Source organism: Ambystoma mexicanum, chromosome 3q, assembly GCF_040938575.1.
Source record: "Ambystoma mexicanum isolate Mex_15411 chromosome 3q, UKY_AmexF1_1, whole genome shotgun sequence".
In the NCBI taxonomy this organism is placed as follows: domain Eukaryota; kingdom Metazoa; phylum Chordata; class Amphibia; order Caudata; family Ambystomatidae; genus Ambystoma; species Ambystoma mexicanum.
The window spans coordinates 1,193,391,537-1,193,413,703 of NC_090926.1; the positions used below are offsets into that span (position 1 = coordinate 1,193,391,537).

The following is a 22,167-nucleotide window of genomic DNA, read 5'->3' on the forward strand; positions in this document are numbered from 1 at the left end:
AACATGTGCAGAGCACCAGGTTGCAGACCTCTGCTTTACATAAACAAACAAGGTGAATCATTAGTCTAGTGAATTTAAAACTTGTTTGAGGAATGCCGTATGGTAGAGGCGCTGGGACTGACAGTAAAATGAAAAAGAATTTACAAATATTTGAATCAAAATTCAAGATGGGTTGCTGCACGTCTGAGGGACTAGCAGTTACCTCAAAACTGCTGGTTTGAAACAAGGAGAAACACAGGAGTGTCAGCTCTGTTACGTTGCGCAGCCCAAACACTCTTAGGTAAGTACAAAGATTAATTGGTGTCCTAAACAATGAGCATAGTAACAAATCATACTGTACAAAGAACCCCTCAGCAGTCTGTAGTCTTTATGATAAAGATTTTATATGTGTAGTCCAATATAACTTCAGAAATGCCGACACGTGTTTCGACCCATTCGGGTAAAACAACACAAGATTCACATTGGAAAATTATTAGGATCAGAAAATTGACAACGACGGAGGAAGGGATGGGGCCAGAACCCATCAGGAGAGAGCAAAAAATAAATGCATATGCATCGTTTCCATAAGCAATACATAAATGAAATGGCATATAGACAATGGGCCTCATTACGACCCTGGCGGTCCGGAAATAACGGTGGCGGTAAACCCGCCGCCACCGTTGTTTCCGGACCGCCTGATCCCGACCCCTGCAGGAGGGAGGTGATGTTCCCGCCAGGTCTGACCTGGCAGGTTTAACACCTCCCGCATGCAGGCGGACGAGGAAACACCGGCAGCATTACGAGATGCTGCCGGTGTTTCCATGATCCCGATTCCCATTGAGTCTTATAGGACTCAATGGGAATGGGGGATTTACACCATTCCGCCTCCGTGATTCCCGGAAAACCGGGGTTGTAATGCCCCGGTAATTCCGGGAATCACGGAGGCGGAATGGTAATACGAGTCCGGCGGTAACCAGGCGGTTTTACTGCCGCGGTTACCGCCGGACTCGTAATGAGGCCCACTGTAAAGTGAAGCAGGATGTTACCATTGGATATCAGACATTCAATGAGCATGGTCCAAAGATGGAGCGTCCATTGTGACAATCATAGAAGGGAAACAAAAACATATAGAGCACACAATCAGCTCAGCACCATGAGATCATTAATAGTGCAGTTGTAGCACATGTTGTGCCTTATTCAATGGCCTAAATGACTACTTAGCCAAGTTTCATCGAAGTCTCGATCACCAGTGTTAGGGTAAAAGGAAATTCCAGTGATGTTCAAAAGTGAGGAGCCAACTCCAAGTAATGCACGTTTGCTAGCTAAAATGAGTCACCGAATGAGAAAAGCAGAGTGTAGTGCCACAAGTCAAATTGTTCCATCCTTTGTCCACCTAAGTGTTATCATGCAGTGATTACAAATAGTGTGAGTACCCCTTTCCCGATTGCATTCGAGAGCAGCTCTAGTTAGTACACATAACTGGCAATATTACCGTGTAGGTGAAGCAGTGTAGCCGGTCAGTGTAGAGAGTCAAGAGAGGTTTATCTTAATTCAAATGTCTGCAACCAACTATAGCATTGGGCTCATCAACGACACTAAGACAAGGGGCTACACCACTCTGCGAGGAAACCAAGGCAAGGCATTATGACCCAAGCTGCATGCTCATCCGGCCATTCCAGAGCCTCAGAGGGAAAGAAGGTTTGTGTTGTAGCCTGTATAGCTCCCCAGCCTACTAGAAGCACCATCACAACTAATGGACCAGCCTGAATCACCAATACCAGCTCCTGAACCCGAGGCACTCTACCTGTCCTTGGATAGCTTATCGAGCAAGAGACGAGGGTGCCCATAATCCCTCCTAGGCCCGAGCCTCCTCAGGAATTGCCATTGTGGTGCAAGCTATGGGCTCTGATCCTGTAATCTAGCAGGCAGACTCCAGCTAAAGAAGAGCTCAGGAGACATCATCCCAATGACAAACCCTCCGACACAAATTTGCAGGGTGGGACACATGACAAAGCCTCAACACAATCTTTTTCAATAAACAAGTTTGATAACTTTGTCTCTGTGAATAGGAATGTGGAAGAGCACTATCCTAGAAATTCCTCCAAATGCCCCCGGACGTGATCATGGAATGTCGCATTGCCATGGCAAAAATCACCCAAGATGTGAGACCTTCTGTCTACAGGACAGAAAAGAAGGTTTCTTATACCAGCGAAGAGAAAGATCAAGGAAAAAAACAGTGTCCATTCCCATCTTGGTGGGAACCTGGGAGGATAGGCTAGTGGCCATAAATCCCTATATTGCTACAGGCAGAAGAGATCTGGTGGGTACGAAATATACTGTGCCAGATAAAGCCCCGAAATACATCCTTACCCTGCGTAATACCTCTGGACATAGAAGGAAAGCAACTCCATTTCTGTAGGAAGGGAATCATCAACATGGCTGCATTAATAATAAGGCTGCAAACTCTCTGGCAATCTTGGCCAGATATGATAAAGAATCATGGTATACGATTTGAGCCCATACTTGAATTCCTGCCAAGTTTTCACGCTTCTGAGAGAAGGTGAAACAGGGTCTGAACACATTGGGCCTCATTACGAGGAATGCGGTAGGGGGTTAACGGGGCCAGTAGAGCTGCCAGCCTCGTTAACCCCCTAATGCCTCATTACGAGGTCTGAATGGCCCGGTATTTCCCCATGCATGGCTACCTCCAATGTCGTAATGAGGCCCATTGTATCGGTCGCCGTAGATATTGATGACACAAGCTTTAGGTACATTTATTTATTTAATGGCATGCTATACAGCAAAAAGTGTTTCCAGGTGCCACAAAGCAAAAACAGGGATGGGGAGATGAACAACAATAACGGTTCTACTAGGCCTTGTGACATTCGGATCGTGCAAGTTCAGTAACAAGAAATGCAGGGGGGGAGTGGAGTTATTGTAATTTGTTATTTATAAGGCGCTTAATACCCAGAGGTTTCTAAGTGTGGACCCGGGGATCGAACTTGTGTTGCTCCACGTCTTCGTGCTTCCAAGGCACGCGTGTTGCCCCAGAGCTATCCTCCCAAGAAAAATGGAGGACAGAGGGAGATAAGTGATAGTCAGGGGAGGGGGCATAAGATGCAGTGGGGAGGGTAAGAAGGGCCCAGGGGCTAGGCTAGTGCCTGGGGGAAATCCGGAGGGGGAAAGTGCCAGGTGATGCCACTGTGTAAGTGCTAGGATGGGAGGTGGACCAGACTTGGGAGGGATGCCCAACCCAACAGCCTAGTCAGGGAAAGGGGCCCGGAAAGGCAGTGCTGGTTTGGGGGGTGCTGGCAAAGACTGGTCAAGGGGGGCCTGGTGCTCTGTGTGACTCATAAGTGGTCAAGCCGCCAGTTGCAACTGTAGGAGGGGCCATTAGCAAGGGAGGGAGATAGGGAAGGAGGTAGAGAAAAGCAGGGTCTGAGAAGCTTCTGGAATTTAAGGAGGTCCGACTCAAGTCTGAGAGGTTCATGGAGGCCATTCCAGAGGGAGGCACCTGACGAAGAGAGAGATCTACCACCCACTCTCTGCTTGCAAAAACATCTGATCTGCAGAGTGTTGGAGCTAGAGGACTGAAGGGCTCTAGCAGGGAGGTATTTAGGGAGAAAGAGTTGGATGTAACAGGTTCCCAGGCTCCAGAAGGCCTTGTAAATGATGCAGAGGATCTTGAATTTGATCCTTGCAGCCACCAGTGGCCAATGGAGAGATTTAAGGGCCGCAGAGATGCAGTCCCTGGGCTTGAGGCCAAGGATAAGTCTTGCAGTCCTTTTCTGGATTAGTTGAAAGGGGCGAAGAGAGGAAAGAGGCAGATTGTGGAAGAGGCTGTCTAGGTAGTCCAGCCTAGAGAGGACCAGAGCTCTGGAGACATTGAGTTTCTGGGGGAAGGTGAGGAAGGGGAGAATGCCTCTGAGGAAGTGAAGCTGAAAGGGGGCCTTCTTGGCAAGGCTCGTGATGTTAGGGGAGAAGAAGAGAGAGGAGTCAAAGATGAGACCAAGGTTTTTAGCCTCACAAGATGGTGAGGGGGGGAACCCATGGAGGGCGGCCAGAGCATGGGAGGGAAGCAGGAGTCCCAATGAGAAGGATCTTGGTCTTACTGGCATTAAGACAGAGATCATTAGCCATGCACCATGCCTGAATAGCAGTCAGACAGTCGGGAATGTGAGAGAAAGAAGAGGAGGCAGTGGGGGGTAGCTTGAAGGAGAGCTGTGTGCCATCAGCATGACATTGGAAATGAGCAGATAAGGAGGAAATCAAGTGGGAAAGGTGGATATTGAAGAGCTAATGCGATAGGATAGAGCCGAGGTGGACGCCGCAGGTAGAGAGTGAGATGAAGGAGAGGAAAGGGCCCAGTTGCGCTTGGGAAGGTCGTTTAGATAGGAAGGAGGTCAACCAACCCAGTGCCAGGTCTGTGATGCCAAGGGCATCATGGAACCGCTTTATGAGGTCATGTTGGACCGGGTCAAAGGCAGAGGACAAATCAAGGAGGATCAGAACAGAGGGAGAGTTGGAGTCAAGGTTTGAGAACAATTCTTCACAGCAGTTCAGGAGAGCAGTTTCCGTGCCTGTGGATGCTCTGAAATCAGACTGGTGGTCACGATTCAGTGTGGTGGATCAGTTGGGAGATGACCAACTTCTCTAAGAGTTTGCCCAGGAAGTGGGTGGTGGAGATAGGATGGTAGTTAGCGGGGCAGGAGGGGTTGGCAGATGGCTTTTTTAGGAGAGAGTACACAAGGGAGTGCTTGAGGGATAGTGGAATAGAGCCAGTGGCAAAGGAATGGTTACAGAAATTGGCCAAGTCAGGAGTGAGAGAGGACATGTTATCCTTGATATTTCTGGTGGTGCTGGGGCGCAATTTTTGGAGGAAACATTGATACAGCAGACAGCTTTAGAGACCTCATCCGGTGCTATTGGCGTGAAGGAGGAGAGTATGGGGGTTGGACAGGAGGACCTAAGGGAGGCCTGATAGCAGGTGTGGGAGTACGGAGCGGGTTAGAGGAGAGTGCGGACAGGATGTCCTTGCTTTTGGTTGTGAAATGGGCGGCCAATGCATTACAGAGGTCCTCGGTGGAAGGTAGATTGTAGAAGGTAGAAACTGCTGTAGGATTGGCGAGTTCCTTATAGATTTTGAACAGTTCAACTATATTGTTGGTAGACCCAGAGATGCAAGCTTGGATATGGGCCCTCTTCTTGGAGCGGATGGAAAGACAGTATAGCATTTGGAGCAGGCAACAGGTCAGTTTGTCAGTGGATGTCTTTGATGCCTGCCACTTCCGTTCACCAACTCTGCACTTGCGTTTCAGAGAGGCTAAGTCGGAATCATACCAGCTGTTGCGCTTGCAGGCAGGCTTCATACAGATCCACACGACAGGGGCAAGGGTGTCAAGGATGTTGGAGATGGAGAGGTGTAGGTTAGAAAGAGCTGTGTCGGTGGGAGAGTCAATGGCATGGGTGGGAGGGGGGATGAAAGTGGCAGTAAAATCAATGACTATAACTCGCTTCATCGGTCGAATGACGGAGAAGGAGACTGGCAGTGTGGGCAGAGGCTTAGCCAGCGAACCCAAGAGCTCCAGGTGAGAGAGGAGAGGAGAGCATGGTCGGAGCATGGTCGGACTAGGAGAGAGGTGTGCTGAGAGGGTTAGAGATAGGGTGTCTCCAGGGTGTATCCAGCTGAGTGGGTCGGACCAGAGGGAAGAATGGTGAGGGAAAGAGAGTCACAGAGGTCGCGGAAGAGTACATTGGCTGCATCTGAAGAGTCAAGAAGAATGTTGAAGTCTGAGGAGTAGAAGCTTGGAGGTAGAAGTCAGGAGAAACGAGATGAGGTTGGCCTATTCAGAAAGGAAAAGGGAGACCGGGCAAGAGGATCTGTAGATGGTGGTGAGAGTAAGCGAGAGGGTAGGAGAAATACCAAGCCTGCAGACGGGGCAATCAAAGGAGGAATAGGATTGAGTGGGTATGATGGTAGCAGGGACCCATTCAGGGAAGATCAGGGCCACACCACTCGAGACCTGTTGGGCCTGGGCTTGGAGAGAATCTTGTAGCCCTCAGGAAGAAGAGTGTCAAGAGCAGTGACAGAGCTGGCATTGAACCATGTCTCGGTGAGGGCGAGAACCTCAAGGTCAGAGTTTTATAGGAGGTGACAGATGTCAGTAAAGTGTTTAATGGCGGAACATGCATCAAGAGTAGCTAAGTGAAGCTGATTACCCCATTTGAAGCTTTCCGAGGGCGGTACAGGGATGAAGTACACCCGTCTGTGGTGGCGAAGGGGCCAGTGGTGTGGCAGGAGGAATGGCAGGAGAAGGAAGGAAGTTGATGAGAGACGGAATACCCCTATCAAGAAAGAGGAGGTTGGGCTGAGCGCCCTGGGCCATGACAGTGACATTCTGATAGACATTAATGATACATCTAGAGGATGCAAACTCTGCCAAGAGCACGTCCCACCTGGTTCCAACATTAATAGGCAAAGAGGAGAAAGGAGAAAGGGTTGAGACACATTAGGAGGCCATAGGTGCAAAGACCGGGGGACAAAGAGGATGTCAGTGATAGTCTGCCAGGAGCATGCATTGACATAGCGATGGGAAGACCTGGGTTGGAGACCGGAAATGGTTTCTTAATTGTTTTCCTTCGGTGATAGAGTAGCAGTGAGAGTAGATTGGGGGGATGGAGAGTACCATGAAGGCATAAGGGAGAGAAACAGACAGAGGGATTGCACAGTGCATGAGGAACTCACCAGGCAGCCTAGCAGCAAGACAGGCGCAGACAAATCAAATGAACAATAAGTCGGGTGTCCTGGAGGGATAGGGCCTAGGTTACAACAAACAGCAGAAAGCCCAATGCCAAGAAGCGAGATGAGAAGACAGAGGGAATAAAACCTTAGCACAGCCAGCAATTGCAAGCACAACAGATATGACTTTCCAGGAGAGGAGGAAAGCAAATATGAAGGCACATCCAGTAGTTTCAAAACACACAGATTTGACTTTCTAAATAGAGGTAAAAAGCCAAGCTTTTAAGCACAGCAGCATCTACAAAAGCACACATCTTTGACTTTCTAAAATAAGCTGAAAGGCAGAACTTTTAAACACAAAAGCATCTCCAAAAGCACACAGGGTTGACTTTCTAAAATAAGCTAAAAGGCCTAACTTTTAAACACATTCAGTAGTTTCAGAACACCCAGATTCGACTTTATAAAATAGGGGTAAAAAGCCTTACAATTAAACACAGCAAGCAATTGTCAAGTAGCACACAGTTCGATTTTGCTGGCCTCAGTAACAAGTTACAGGCTGAGATTAGGCAGTTAAGAGGCTAATGCAGAGTGAGGCAGCACAGCCATAGAAAAACTTAGGGTAAAAGGTCAGATAGCATAGTGTGGAGTAAAGTTAATAGTTCGGTACCGGCCAATATACATGCAGAGTGAAGGCAGATCCACCATATGAACACTTAGGGTAAAATGTCAGGTAGCAAAGTGGCTGGTAGAAAGTTAATGGTTCAGTGCAGGTCTAAATGGGAATGGAGTAGTTCTTTGATGTCAAGGCTGGTTGATTTGTCCTTGTATAAGAAAGACCGATTCAGCAAAAAGGTGGATGATGAATTGCTGGCAATGAATACTGACACATAAAACAAGGTTGCTGGGTACCCTTCAGAAGAGTATTCACTACCAGTCCTTTCTGTCTAGAAATCATTTTTTAAGGTCCGTTCGTCGTGTCGTCTGCAGTTTTATAGGTCAGGCTCCTATACAACAGGAGATCATTGCAAGTCAAGATCAGAGTCATAGTGGAGAAGCCACCAATCACACCTCCCACCTCCAAGATGGAATATCATCTGGAAGTACTGGAAAGGGAAGTGGAGGTGCTGCTGCTGAAAAAAGGCCATAGATCGAGTTACTCCTGTTATGTACTTGTTTGGGATACAGTAGGAGGGACTGGAGGCCCATTATTGACCTCAGATTCCTCAACAAGTCTCTCAGGTTTGTACAGAAGGCATGGTATCAAACAGTGAAGACAGACACAAGTGATCACAGTTCAAGGGTGTTTAGTGAACTTCAAATGGGTTGGTTGAACACCTATATAAACCTAAATCTAAGGATGGGAGCAAGCTACGACCATCAAATAATAATAATACAGTCCTAGTCAAGTCTCTGTCAAATAAAAGGGCCTATACTAATACACCGATTGCCAATCCTTACTTCTAAATACAAAGGGTGTGGGACAATGGTGTATGCAAAAAGAAAAGTGTTCAAGAAATCATATGTCAGGATGGTTCAGCAGTTGGCTTCCCTTCCCCGCGTTTTCAGCACGCGGCGAGGCAGCACTTTCAAGCTACGCACACACTCTGGCTCTTCGGCCATGAGGAAACAGTTCAAAGCACAGACATCAAGGCCTTCTGCCAAAGCCTCTTTTCCAATACTTCAGAGGGTCTAACGTAACAGAAACATCTCAACATTCCATTCCTATCAGGATTTTCACATGCACAAGTTCTCACTTTCAATGTGTATCATGGGTCTCCCTCCTTCAGGCTGAGACCCCCTTTTTATCACAATGTTCACACTTCGTCTCCCATGTTTGGGCTCGGACCATGGATCTCCCTCATTCGGGCTCAGATGCTCTTGATATGGATCTCCCTTGTTTAGCCTCGGATCCTTTTGATATGGATCTCCCTTGTTCGGGCTCAGATGCACTTGATATCAAGATTGAATTCGAATGTGCGATGGGTTTTGCTTAAATCTTTGCAAGACCACTTCGGTTCACTTCACACAATTGTTCTCATAAAGCTTCTACTTTCATTTCTCTTGGCGGGATACCTTACAGAGACTTTTGATTGAGCATATCCACGGTGCTGGACCACTCTGTCAATGGAATTGTATCTTTCCTGCTCAAGTTCAAACATTCATCAGCAGTTTAGCTTTACTTGCATCTTTCATCACATGCATTTAACAATGTTCGTTCCAGCACTCGTTATACAATGTTTCTGCTTGCAACCTTCACTTGAACACAGACCGGTCTTTCATCGGTCTCCCCAACCCACCAGCTGTGTTGATCTTTCTGGCGCTTCTTTGTTCTTGGAGCCTAGGATGATAACACGGCGGCTGCTGCTGCTACTCTCCACCTTGGTCAGTTATGCGGGAGGGCCTTCGGTATCTCTGACACACAATGTAGGATTCTTTAGTCTGGTTTTCTGGCCTTACGCTTTCTGCCTCGAAGGTTTCTTGAAAGTAACAGCATCTTGCCAGAAAGGTCCAGGGTAATTTCCATCTTTCAAATGGATTGTGTCCTTCCACGTATTCCTCATCTTATGATAATCGTATCCCAGCTTCAGCTGCTTCTGAAACATTTTTCACCAGGGGGCGCTGTGTACGAGACCGCAGAGTCGAAGTCCCTCGAAGGCCGCCATAGACATCGACGTCATCCGTTGTATAAAGGGCTCGAGCAGCGCCCGTTACCTCAGTTCTGTTTTTCCCACGTAACTGCTTCGTGTTACGAACGGGGCATCAAGAATTTCTTCGACAATGACCTTGTCTTCAACTCCATCCACACCCAAGACAGGGTTAAAAAAATGTCTGAAGTGTGGCAGGAAGATGTCTATAACCCACCCCCATCGGAATTGCCTCTGGTACCTCAGCCCAGACCATCGGGTTGATGAGTGCGGGTCCTGTCAGGCCATGTCAAATAAGGCTCTTAGGGAACGCAGAGGTAAACTGGCGATGGGGAAGGAGAAATATAAGTCTTCGAAAAGACAAAAGGATTCAGATGAATCCGGTAGAAAATCTCGTCACGAGTCGAGGAGGTCGAGATTGGAAAGTCGCTTGAGGAAATCTTCCTCGACTAAAAAGTCAAAAAAGCGACATCATAGGTCTTCTTCCTCCTCGTCCCCTTCTGAGAGGAGAGTAACTTACCCGTCTAAGCATGATTCCCCAAAGAAATGGGAGGCCTTCAGGGCTTCGATGCTTAAGATATTCGAGAAAGCAGCACAGACCCCCTCGAAGTTGGCACGTGGTGATCATGCCTCTACTCACTCTATAAGTGGAAAATCAAGATCCAAACATGCAAGGGTTCAAAAAGAGTCAAGCTGGAGTTAGATTTGGAGCCAGAGAGGTTCCTGATTAACTAGTGAACCCACAGTCTAAGATAACAGACCTTTATGACTGTCTACAAAATGCCAGTGGCTTAGACACTTCACCTGAAGTGGATTTTGAAAGGCCAGATCCTACAGATCATACTGATCCCAGTTATAGGAATCTTATGGGAAGGGTCATTGATTTTATGGGTTGGAAAGCAGCTTCCCCAGATTTTGACCAGGATGACATGACTGACATCCTGAGTGAGGGTCCCTTAAAAGACCCTGTTCCTCCATTTTACAAAGCACTGCAAAAAAGGGTAATGATAAATTGGAATACTCCTGATTCAATTGCAGCAGTAAATAAGAAACATAGGCCAGCTTTGTCAGATCCAGAATATTTATCCAAACATCCATCTCCTGAAAGTCTAGTGGTTCAAGCTGCAACCTCCACTAGGCAATCAGCTTACCCATCAATACCACCAGACAGGGACGATAAAAAAGTTGATGCTTGAGCCCGGAAAGCTTTTACTTCGGGCAGCATGGCCCTGAAATTGAATAATGTTACTTGCACATTAGAAAGATTTACCCTGTGGGACTGCATGTCATCAGCGGCTGAACGCATCCCGGAAGGTGAGGAACGGGATGGTTTCCTGGCTATAATGAAGGATGGTAAAGAGGATATGGAGGAATGCCTTCAGTCAGGATTGGACACTGCAGATAGTATAAGTAGGTCCATGGCATCTAGCACGGTCTTGCGCAGATTCGCATAGCTAAGCAAATCTGATTTTGCACTTGATGTGCAATCTAGAATACGTATGCCCTTTGACGACTTGAGGTTGTTTGGCAGAAAGGCGGACGAGAGCCTGGAGAAGCCGCAGATCTCAAAAGCGGCAGCAAAATCACTCAGCGCCGCTATAAGGCTACCTCAACAACAGCCTAACGCAGGCTCATCTTCCTGAAAGAGTCGCCCCTTTTGCTTTTATTCCTCTTTTGGAAAAGGGAGTGGGCAGGCCAGTCACAGAAGCCAACAGAGAAAACCTTTTCGTGGTGGAAAATGGAGAGGTTCTAGATCAGCCACAGCAGCGGCTACTACCCCCTCAGCCACTGCTGCAGCCACTGCAAAGCCACTGCAAAGCCACTTTGAGGTCTTAACCCACAAAACCTCGGTGGGAGGCAGAATCAGTCGGTATCTGGACGAATGGTGGGGTATTACGTTAGATGCCTGGGCACTAGTGATCCATGGTTACTGTCTTCCTTTTCATCAAAGTCCTCAAGATCATCCACCGGGAGCCATCTCTGTAAAAATTCCAAACTCGCTCATTGTGCAGGAGATTTTAACCCTGCTAGAGAAAGGTGCAATAGAACATGTACCTGTAGCGGAGAGGACCAAGGGCTGGTACTCCCCCTATTTTCGCATCCCCAGAAAGGACGGAGGATTGAGACCCATCTTGGACTTGAGAAGCTTGAACAATTTCCTCAGGAAGGACAAGTTCAAGATGGTGACCCTTTCTCAGATCCTTCAGGCTCTTCAGCTTCACGACTGGCTGCTTTCATTGGACCTTCAGGGTGCTTACTTTCATATGCCAAGCCATTTCAAGCACAGAAAGTACCTGAAGTTTGCAATTGGTGGTTCTCATTATCAGTTTCGGATTCTACCATTTGGGCTGACCTCCGCCCCAAGGGTTTTCACCAAACTAATGGCGGTGGTGGCAGGGAGTATCATAAGAAGGGGGATTCACTTTTACCCTTATCTGGACGATTGGCTTCATCTGAACGAGCCCAGGAACATCTGGCCTTGACCTGCCACTTCTTACACAGTCTGGGCTTCTCCCTCAATTAAAAGAAGTCACAAATGATTGCAAGCCAAAAACTCCAATTCATCGGAGCGATCCTGGACACTTCCTCAGGGAAAGCCTCGCCTCCCGAGTGGAGAGCTCACCACATTCTGCAGATGGTAATGAAGTTTCAAAATGCCCAACATCTACAGGCTTTCGACTTTCTAAGGTTGCTAGGCCTCATGGCATCCTGCATTTTTCTGGTGCCAGAGGCCAGATTGAGGATGAGATCCCTTCAGTGGGCCCTCAGGACTCAAAGGTCCCAGTTTTCGGGGGAGATGTCAGACCTTCTACAAGTACCGACCAAAGTGGCTCAAGATCTCCTATGGTGGGCTCGCAAGGAGAATATCCTCAAGGGGGAACCTTTTTGGCAGCCATGGCCGGAGATAACGGTAGTGCCAGATGCCTCACTCACTGGGTGGGGAGCCCACACCAACAATCTGACAATCAGCTGTCGTTGGTCTCCATCGGAGTCCAAACTACACAAAAACCTTTTGAAGCTGAGAGCAATCAGACTAGCGCTGAAGGCTTTTCTGCCCTCTGTACAGGGAAAGAATGTCCTGATAATGACGGCCAACACAGTGGCCATGTACTACCTCAACAAAAGAGTGGACGTAGGATCACTTCCACTGTGCAGAGAGGCAATGCAGCTCTGGTTCTGGGCAATGCAAGAAGGAATCTCTCTATCGGCAGTTCACCTCGCCAGAGAGCAAAACACAGCGGCATGCGCTCTCAGCAGGCAGAGCACAGTCTCCCACGAATGGGAGCTAGCTCAGGAAGTCCTTAAAGAGATCTTCGCCCTTTGGGGAACCCCTCAAGTGGACCTGTTTGTGACTGGGGCCAAACCGAAATGCGAAGTGTATTGTTCAAGGGAATTTCCCCCAAGAGGAGCTCTAGGGGACGCGTTCATAGTGTACTGGGTATTTCACTCTTCTTTACGCGTTTCCTCCAGTCTCTGTGATTCCTCACGTAATCAGGAGGTTGAGAAAGTTCAGGAAAACCATGATCCTAGTTGCCCCGGATTGGGCCAGGAGGACGTGGTACCCGGACCTTCTGTAGATGTCCATCTGCCCTCCAATACGTCTTCCACAAAGAGAGGATCTTCTCTCGCAAGAGGAAGGTCGGGTTCTCCATCCAGAGGTCAAGACACTCAGCCTTCACGCATGGTTTCTGAGAGGCTAAGATATAAGGATTGGGACCTCGCAGATGACGTAATGGAGATTTTGCTTTCAGCCAGAAGGCCAGCAACAAAATCCCTGTATCAGTGTCGTTGGAACAAGTTCAGTAACTGGTGCAGGGATAAGAATGCGGATCCATTTATTTGTAATACTCCAACAGTACTTTCTTTTCTCTTACACTTAGCCAATTTGGGGCTCCAAGTTGGAACGATAAAAGGTTACTTGGCAGCGCTGTCTATCTTTAAGCGCTCCTCGGAAGAGGTGTCCTATTTTAAAATGTCTTTAGTCATTCAATTCTTGAAAGGGTTGACAAATGTATACCCTCCGACACCTTTTGAGGAGCCCATCTGGGATTTAAATCAAGTCTTAAAATTTCTCATGTGTGCTCCTTTTGAACCTTTACATTATTGTCCATTAACACTGCTCACTCTTAAAACAATTCTGTTAGTGGCTATAACATCAGCCCGCAGGGTAAGTGAGTTGCAGGCACTGTCTTGTAAGCCTCCTCACACCGTTTTCCATAGGGACAAGGTTATTTTAAAGGTCAAGCCATCTTTCTTGCCTAAAATAGTGTCTGATTTTCATCTGTCACAAAAGATTGTCTTACCTTCCTTTTATCCTCCACCTCACGCTAGTAAGGAAGAGGAAAGATTACATAGACTGGACCCAAAAAGGATTCTCAGTTTTTATATTTCCAGATTGGCAAATCTCAGACAATGTGACCAACTATTCGTTGGGTATACTGGGCACAAATTGGGCCTTGCAGTATCTAAACAAACTCTATCAGGTATAAACTACCTGGGAAAGAGACTGCAGATGGATTAAGGGCTCATTCACCAGAGGCATGGCAGGGGTGTCCCGGTGCAGGATATTTGTGCTGCGGCCACCTGGTCATCAATGCACACCTTTGTAAAGCATTACTGCTTGGACTCTACTTCATACCAAGGAGGACTATTTGCAAAAGCTGTCCTTCCTTCAGTCCATAATTAAAATTTCTAGTACTCCCACCTCCAAAATTACAACTGCAACGGGAGTCTATCATAAGATGAGGAATATGTGGGATGACACAATCCATTCGAAGAACAAGTTACTTACCAACTGTAACTTTCTTTCGATTGGATGTTCCTCACACGTATTCCTCACCGACCCTCCCATCCTACCCCTCTGTACAGTTTAAGCCAGTTGCACTCTGACTTCCTTAAGAGCCTGAAGACTTAAAGCCTGATCAACTGATGCGACCATGAACACTGAAAAAACAGAACTGAGGTAATGGGCGCTGCTTGAGCCCTTTATACAATGGATGGCGTCGACATCCGATGGCGGCCCTCGAGGGACTTCGACTCCGAGGTCTCGAACACAGCGCCCCGTGGTGAAATCTTTTTACAGAGCAGCTGAATTTGGGATACGATTATCATAAAATGAGGAATACGTGGGAGGAACTTCCAATCGAAAGAACGTTACAGTTGGTAAGTAACTTGTTCTTCTCCCCTCGTTCAGCTGCCGACTCAAAACTGCTGTTCCTTCGTGTGCTTTGCCTCGCTAAGTGTGTGCTCTCGTACTCCGCCTTTTATCCGTGTGGGGATGTTTAATGGAAGTCAGGTGTGAGTGATTGTCAGAAATTGCCTGACCTAACTTGACCATAGTAGCGGGACATGTCAGATAGACTCATTGGGTGTGAGTCTGTTTTCTCCCAGAGCAGGCTGTCAGGTGTGAAAGTGTTGGAGAAGGGAAAGCGGAAGGGGGTTAAGGTTTCCACGTATCCTAACTGGTAGAATGGGGTAAAGGTGTTTTCCGCATCTCGCCATCCGTCGTCCCAATCCCACTCCCCGAAGACCCCTCACCCAGGTGATCCTCCCGCACTGGTCCACCCCCAGGAATTGGATCCAAAAAACGATGACCGTTTCCTGCCCACCTGGTTGACAGATCCCCGGGGACTAGTTGGTGAAACACCTTCTGGTTTCTCACAGGTCCCAGACGTTCCAGATGATCACTTTACAAAAGATCCTGAGTGAGATTCGCTGCAGAGACATTCTCTTGCTTTTAGACATGGAACATTTCTATTTTCACATCCCCCACTCATCCAAGGCTCAGCAGGCATCCTGTCATCACTGCAGACTTCGGTCCCACTGCAGATGTTTCTGGACCCTCAGTGGACCTAAATCTCCAGGTAATGTGCCGACAAGAGTAGGTCTATACAAGATAATTGTTGTAGTCCTGAGGTGAAGTTGAGGTTGCATTAATGTGGTAAGGAATATCAAAACCTATAACAGTCCTCGCAACATGTTTTAGCACGATTATGACATTGAATGCCATGTGACAGAGACACCCTCCTCGCCAGGGCACTTTTCAGGGCTCTTTTCCCTGGGACTGAGAAAGGTGTATCTGTAGGGCAGGAATCCAAAGTAAAGGGACCACTTCCAATGTCAAATGTCCTACTCCCCGATGTCTTCTATGCACCCCACCCCACAGCCCTGCTATCCTTCTGTCTCTACCATGTCTCCACACCACTGGGTACACCCAGCCATCTGCACTAGCCATCATGTAATGACATGAAGGCAGGACACGAAAAACTAAATTTTCAAGTTGGGTAGAGGACCTTGTGTCCATCAATAACAGACGGAATCCACCAGAGAGAAATCTTTCCTGCCCAAATGTTGCATCTGCAGTGTCGGGTACACAGAATGGGGTCCGCATGATATGATATGATATGATAGTTTATTTATATAGCGCCTATACACAATGTGTTTCAAAGCGCTTCAAGGCAAGGGAGGGAACAAGGGAAAATACAACGGCATTCTTACAGGCCATGAACAGTAAGGATGTGAAGTCAACTATCGTAGTCGGCCTGATGACATTTCAGATAGTGCAAGAGCTAAGACATAGATAAGGAAGGGAGGGGGAGAGTGGGAAGGACAGACAGGCGACTACCGTACTAGGCCTGACAATATTTCTGGTAGAGCCGGAGGAAAACAAAAGGTGAGGGAGAGGGGTGCAGAAAGGGAGCGGAGGAACAAAACAAGCGACTATCATACTAGGCATGACGACATTTCAGATAGTGCTGGAGGGAGAGGGCGGGGGACAGTAAGGGGATGGGTGAGCGTCAGACGAGGTCGCTATCATACTAGGTCCAGGGACAATTCTCATAGAGTAAGTGCATAGATAAAGTAAGGGGAGGAGGGGAGGAGATAGGAAAAGGGGGAGGGGAGTAGAGAACAGAGATGGGAACAGCATGATTCATGAGGCATATTTACAGTGGCCGAAACCTTTTCCTGGCCCATTGAGAACAAATAATGCTCTAATGCCATAATGATGGAATATGCTGCAACCATTTTGATAATGCTGTGACATTCTGGCACAATAATGGCATAATATAGTAATCACCAGGTACTCCCTGTTGTCTTCCCACAGAGGGTGGCACCCATGGAAGGGCCTCGGGCGGAAGGAAAACGCAAGCAGTACACTGTGTGCGCGCCTGCGTTTCCAGCCACCTCATTCGCTGAGCACCCTTCGCCGGGTAAGAATTTGCCTTAATACTCATGAAATGTAATATATATGTACTGTGAATGTTTTGGTTACTATACCTACAATATTGAGATGCCATATATCGATGAAAATGATGCTCAAGGCGCAGCCCAGTAAGATGATACATGAAGCATTGGCACTGTACTAAGCGCACCTTGGGACTAAACACGATCAAGGATCTTGTGTGTTGGCTGTTGTTTGTAAAGGTGCCTTTAAATTACTGGTAAATGTTTTGCGCTTGATAAACTACTACTACTACTATTGATCCCCACTTTCTCCAACTCCACGATTGATTATTTGACCATTTCAGCTACTTGCAACATACGTTCAGGTTTCTAAGTCTGTTCTAATTTTAATTTCACTTCAAAGCATTGTGGGAAGTGAAACATTTTCTCTATGAGAACACTTTATATTTTCTTTTATTTAACGTTTTCTATCTTATACAAAGATGTGATTTTCATAAACACTCTGAAAAGCAAACATTTAGGACAGCTTCCACTGGCGCCCCTCTCAGCATCACGTCAGTCATAGATGAACACACTCACTCTGCCACAATGAATCCCAATAGGTTTCGATTGATAACACTTTAGATTAGAGAGAACGAGCGGGACAGGAGCAATCGTCTGTGGAAAACATAGCAGAGGGAACTTCCATGGGTTGTCAAACACTACCCAGTCAAAGTACAATGTAAATATTCCATACTTTACCTCAGCCTCCGGGCTCAGCGAGGGCAGCTCAGTGGGAACAGGGGCTTCTTCGGTTGGCATCGCAAAATAATCGGCATCTGTGAAAGGCTCTTCATCCTCCTCTACCAGGGTTTTTTGGCGCTTTGTTTCCTTGAAGGAAGGGATTGCAAAACATGAGATGTCAAGTCGTGGAGGACTAAGCACAGAATGAAAAGTCCGTAGGTTACTGGCAGATAGCAGATCTCCGGGAATGAAGAGCTATTGCATGGAACAGATGTTAAGGAAGAAACGTGATCTAGCATCCTTTAAAATGACCGATTTCTGAAAATATCAATACGCCACCTGAGTCTGTTCAAAGTATAAATAAACCACCTCGTTGTGTTCAATAACAAGTTATCACAAGAAGGTTGCGCAGTGGATGTGAGAATCCTCGTGCTTGAGAAGACCTGTCCCTAGATCACGTTCTTCCCATTCTCACCAACGTCATAACTTTAATCTCATTACGTTGTTTTACTTCTGAAAGGGAAGACGTGTCTAGTGTCTACTGGCTACATTGTGGCCTGCTCTTATTAATATCATTATGATGTATGTGTATAGGGCAAACCTCGCCCAGCTGCTGCGGAACGCTGATTTGAAGAGCTATGTGTTACCTCCTTTGAATCCTCCCCCCTTCCTTTCTCTGACAAATCTGGGAGTGTTCAGAAGAATTTCAAACACTCGCAATAATCACTATAAAAAAATGACATACCAATGCAGGCTTCGAAATTAAGATTGAATGAGCAGGAGCTAAAACTAGCTCTTGGGTGCCGGGCATCACCCAGTAGGCGAGAGCTAACGCTGTTTAACCAGGAGCGACTACAAACAGCACCGCAAATCTAAGTTCTACAGGAGAAGCCGACCGTAACTTTTTGATCTAGTATGTTTAAGTGTTTCTTAATTCTTCTTAATTAACATTCTCAAATACTCAAAATTATAATGTTGCATATTTATGATTGTAAGGAACCAGGTACCCTAGGAACCAAAACTAGCTTCTGGTAGCAGGTGTTTCCAGCTAACCAGGTTCTTCTAAGCTACAAGCAGGAGTTAAATAGCTCCCAGAAATGTTGCACCCTGCAATGGATAGAAGAAACTAAATTAAAATGTGCTCACTGACCAGATAGAAAAGCACTGAAACAGTAGAGCAAATTAATAGTGTTTATCAGTCATTACAATGTTTATAGATGAACAAAGTCTTGCATTAAGGGTGAGTTGATGAACTAAGCGCACACATGTTAGTACATTATATTACATGTCAGTCAACACAATAAGGCTTGTTTATTGGCTACTAAAGCTTGTGTTTCATAATCACTGTGGCAACTAAAAAATATGGGTGTATAACATCCGCTGTGAACAGCGAAAGTAGAAGCCATTCAAACCATATTAGAAGAATGCATAGTGGTGAAAGGGCACTTCTTTTTTAGGCAGCCTGGTTACAATATCCTAAAACCCGTCCGCATGGCTCTAGATAAGATTTTAAAGTTTGGAGTAAAATGATTTTAGGGAGTAACAAAGTAATTCCCATTCTCAATTAAGATTTTTTGGGTGAAGAAAAATATATTTTGTTTATCTTGGTTTGTTTTAGGAAATGTGCATTGCAAACACATGCCAAATAAAGTGACTTGGGGTCACCTGAGAAATAACCATCTCTCAAACATAAGAGCTCAGACTAAAATGGTATTTCTACAGGAAAAGGCTTCATTGTGTCTTTCTTCACTCATTGCTTGACTTGATGTACAGTGTTTTACAAAAAAAAATAGCCAAACTATTTAGTGCATCTGATTAGCACCTCAATTTCAAATGCATGTAAAATGTTGCAGCCACTCCTCCTTATACTTCTCACATAGATCTCCACTCCTGGCATCGGGTTCATCCACCCGGCAGCTATTGGCAATTTTGCTGAAATTGACAATGAAATGGAAACTATGTTGTCGTGTGACTGGTTAACAAGCATTTCTGAGCTGGGATTAGCCAAGGCCATGCAGGTTTCAGCGGGCTGCTGTGTTGATGCCGCAGAGAATGGCGGTGGTGAGCAAGTCACAAAGGTTCTACCTTCTCCCAAGCCACCGTGGTCGTGGGAATAACCGTTGGCTCCTCAGACAGTGACTTTCTCCTCTTCTTTTTGCCCTTTCTGTCTTTCTTGTTGGATGATTTTTTGCCTTTCTTGCCTTTTTTGCCTGTTTTCCGAGAGCTTATGTCCGGCTCAGCCTGAGAGGAAAGGAAAGAGTCACCAAGAGAAACACAGAAGAAAGTAAAAGTAAAGCAACACCACCACAGATGTTCACTACGAGTTGTTGGGGCATATTAATTCATACACTTTTGATCATGTATTATTAAGTAGCCCTTCTACCTGGAAGGTAGCAACATGAAAAGAAAATAAACCATAGCAACATGTAAACATTGGAAAGGAGAAGCTCACCACCAAGGAAAATAGAAGCAGTCCATACAGATGGAGAGACACAAGTAGGGCCCAATGTACACGCCAGTCCCACCTTACTTTGTCTTTAAAGTGGCCCTATTTAACTTCCTGGATTACTCAGAATATTATGTAAAATATTATAATCTGTTGTGAAAAGAAATTCCTTTGCGGACACCTGGTGTAGCATTTGGTAGCAAACTTGAACGCTGAGGATGCACTCCGTAGAAGGCAGGTGGGCTGGCTCAGTTTACAGCGTACCAGAAATAGAGAATCTTAACAAATACACGTAACCATTTATTAACAGAAATAATACGCAATATATTTTTAGCAAAACTATGGACAATCATCAGAAGTAAAAACAACAGATATCACCAGGTAACTTGAAGTCTGCTCCTTTTTCACTAGTAAGAGGGATGCCATAGTTGTGTCACCTGGCAGCTTTAATTGTTGTCGCTGTAGCCTTGGTGCAATTTGCAATTAGAGTCAGATTTTGCCATGAGATAGAAGGTATAAAGTGAGGAGACATGGAAAGTAAACATTTACTTAATGCTGGTGATATTCTTTAGTAAGATAAAGGATACAGTCCAAAGTCCTGTCTCTGGCTGAGGACTATGGTTTCCACTCTGGATACAAAACAGAACCTTTGACACGGACGGATACCAGTAGGCACACTGCAGGAAGTGCTTGAATTACAATGCACAGATAATCTTAAATATTTAGAGTGTGACCTTCATACAAATCTACGCCCTTTAGTAAAGATAAAGATTGATTAATTATGGAAAAAGATTAAAGAGAGCTTTCAATAAAGGGTTATTTTTCCAGTCTCTGTCTTGGGCACAATAGTTTTGTGTAAATCGATGGCCACTATTCAAGTAAAATATTTATTTAGTAATAGTCCACTTAATGTAGAGCATACGTATTTCAAGGGCATAAAGATTTGAAGACCCCAGAGAAATGGTTGCTGAATTTCTTGTGGACGTTGGGAATTCCTAGCTTAGGCTTTTGTGTCTACACAAAGATCATTCTAAGCAAAACCAAATTAAGTTTAGACATTGAGTTTAGACATGTGTCCACTAGACCCTTCTCTGCAGTGCAAAAGTAATCTTTTGATCAAGGATAGCAAAATACAGACACATTATCTGACAAACCCATCACCTTCTTCCTTATATCCCCCTACATGGATGATCTCAGTCTTTCTGGCTACAGCTTAGCAGGGGGCACTGGGCACTGCCTGGTCACAGTACACACAACACTGTCTCTAGGCTTCTGAGAGGGAAGCCCAGGCTACCCCAAGCAGCACGGGTTGTTCACCCAAAGAAGGCAGTGTCTATTTTTGCTTGGTTACCTAGGATCGTAAAGCAGTGGGGCAAACAATCCAGGAGTGCTCCTTACATGAAACACTTTGTGTATAAGCGCGTTATAAATGCCTTATCATATCCTATCCTACATCTCTCAGAATATTGTCCTATGATCTGATTGGGAAAATGGGGAATCCCTAAGATGCTCTTGCGGATCCATCATGGTTCCTGCCCCCACCCTCATTCTCCACTACAATGGGCAGTAGAGAAAATTCACCTGGCCCAGGTGAGAAACCATGTGGGGAAAGTGGGTGAAGGGACACAGCAAACTAGGAGTTGTGGCAAAGACTGCATACCTCCACCATTGTCACTTAATGCCAAGAGTCCCACGCGACCCCAGAAATCAATGAATTATCTTTCACTACTAAGCAAAGGCTAAGTTATCCTCCCATACCAGAAGCCATACAGGCGAATGTGTTCCCCATGAAAGTAGAGGGAAGCACCCTCCCAGCATTTATGCATGCTCAGGCAAGTTCCACGCTGCCCTGTAACCCGGAAATTCACAGAAATTAAAAATAGAACGAGCACTAATCATTACCATCAATATCTAAAGGATAATTCCCCAAGATAGAGTTAGGATGATGCCGCTGCCTGATCTGGGGGTCTCATATCGGAGAAGAAAACCTCTTGTCAAGCAAGATGGCAGGAGTTTAAAGGCCAGGATGAAGGAGTTACCCATTTTTCATTTCTAAAGCTGATTTTAGTTTAGCAAGAGCTCACCCTCAAATTGTGAACACCATGCAAGAAAGCAAAAGGAGAAGATATATTTGGTGCAACAAGTTCTGATTCCTTAAAGTATGTGATACGCTCAGAAAGCCATGACTTTAGTAGATGAAACCCATATCAATCCTGTTCATCACCTCTTATAGGACAGCATGTGAGGACAAATGGGATTTTTGCCTCTACTCTTCCATGAAATGTGCTACCCTTTCGCGGCAAAAGTTTGAACATGTAAGCAATGCTATGATCCTCCAGGGAATTGAAAATGTGCCGTTGGTGAAACAGATTTACTTGAAAGCATCAAGTAGGTATTTTTTTTTAATCAATTCTGCAGTGAAGTCATGTAATGACGTGGTAATAGGGCCA

At 46.0% G+C, this 22,167-nt stretch overlaps 1 protein-coding gene across 3 annotated transcripts in view; it reads right to left on the minus strand.

The window, feature by feature from the left end:
- The window catches only part of COL5A3 (collagen type V alpha 3 chain), an 899,023-nt gene that overhangs the window by 550,899 nt on the left and 325,957 nt on the right, over positions 1 to 22,167 (minus strand). For 2 of the 3 annotated variants that reach the window (XM_069604040.1, XM_069604039.1), the window contains exons 6-7: positions 19,357 to 19,512; positions 17,290 to 17,418 (exon numbers count right to left, since the gene is read on the minus strand). In XM_069604040.1, coding sequence (XP_069460141.1) covers positions 17,290 to 17,418; positions 19,357 to 19,512 — 285 coding nt within the window. The remainder of the gene's footprint in view (positions 1 to 17,289; positions 17,419 to 19,356; positions 19,513 to 22,167) is intronic. The other variant, XM_069604041.1, reaches the window with a different exon arrangement.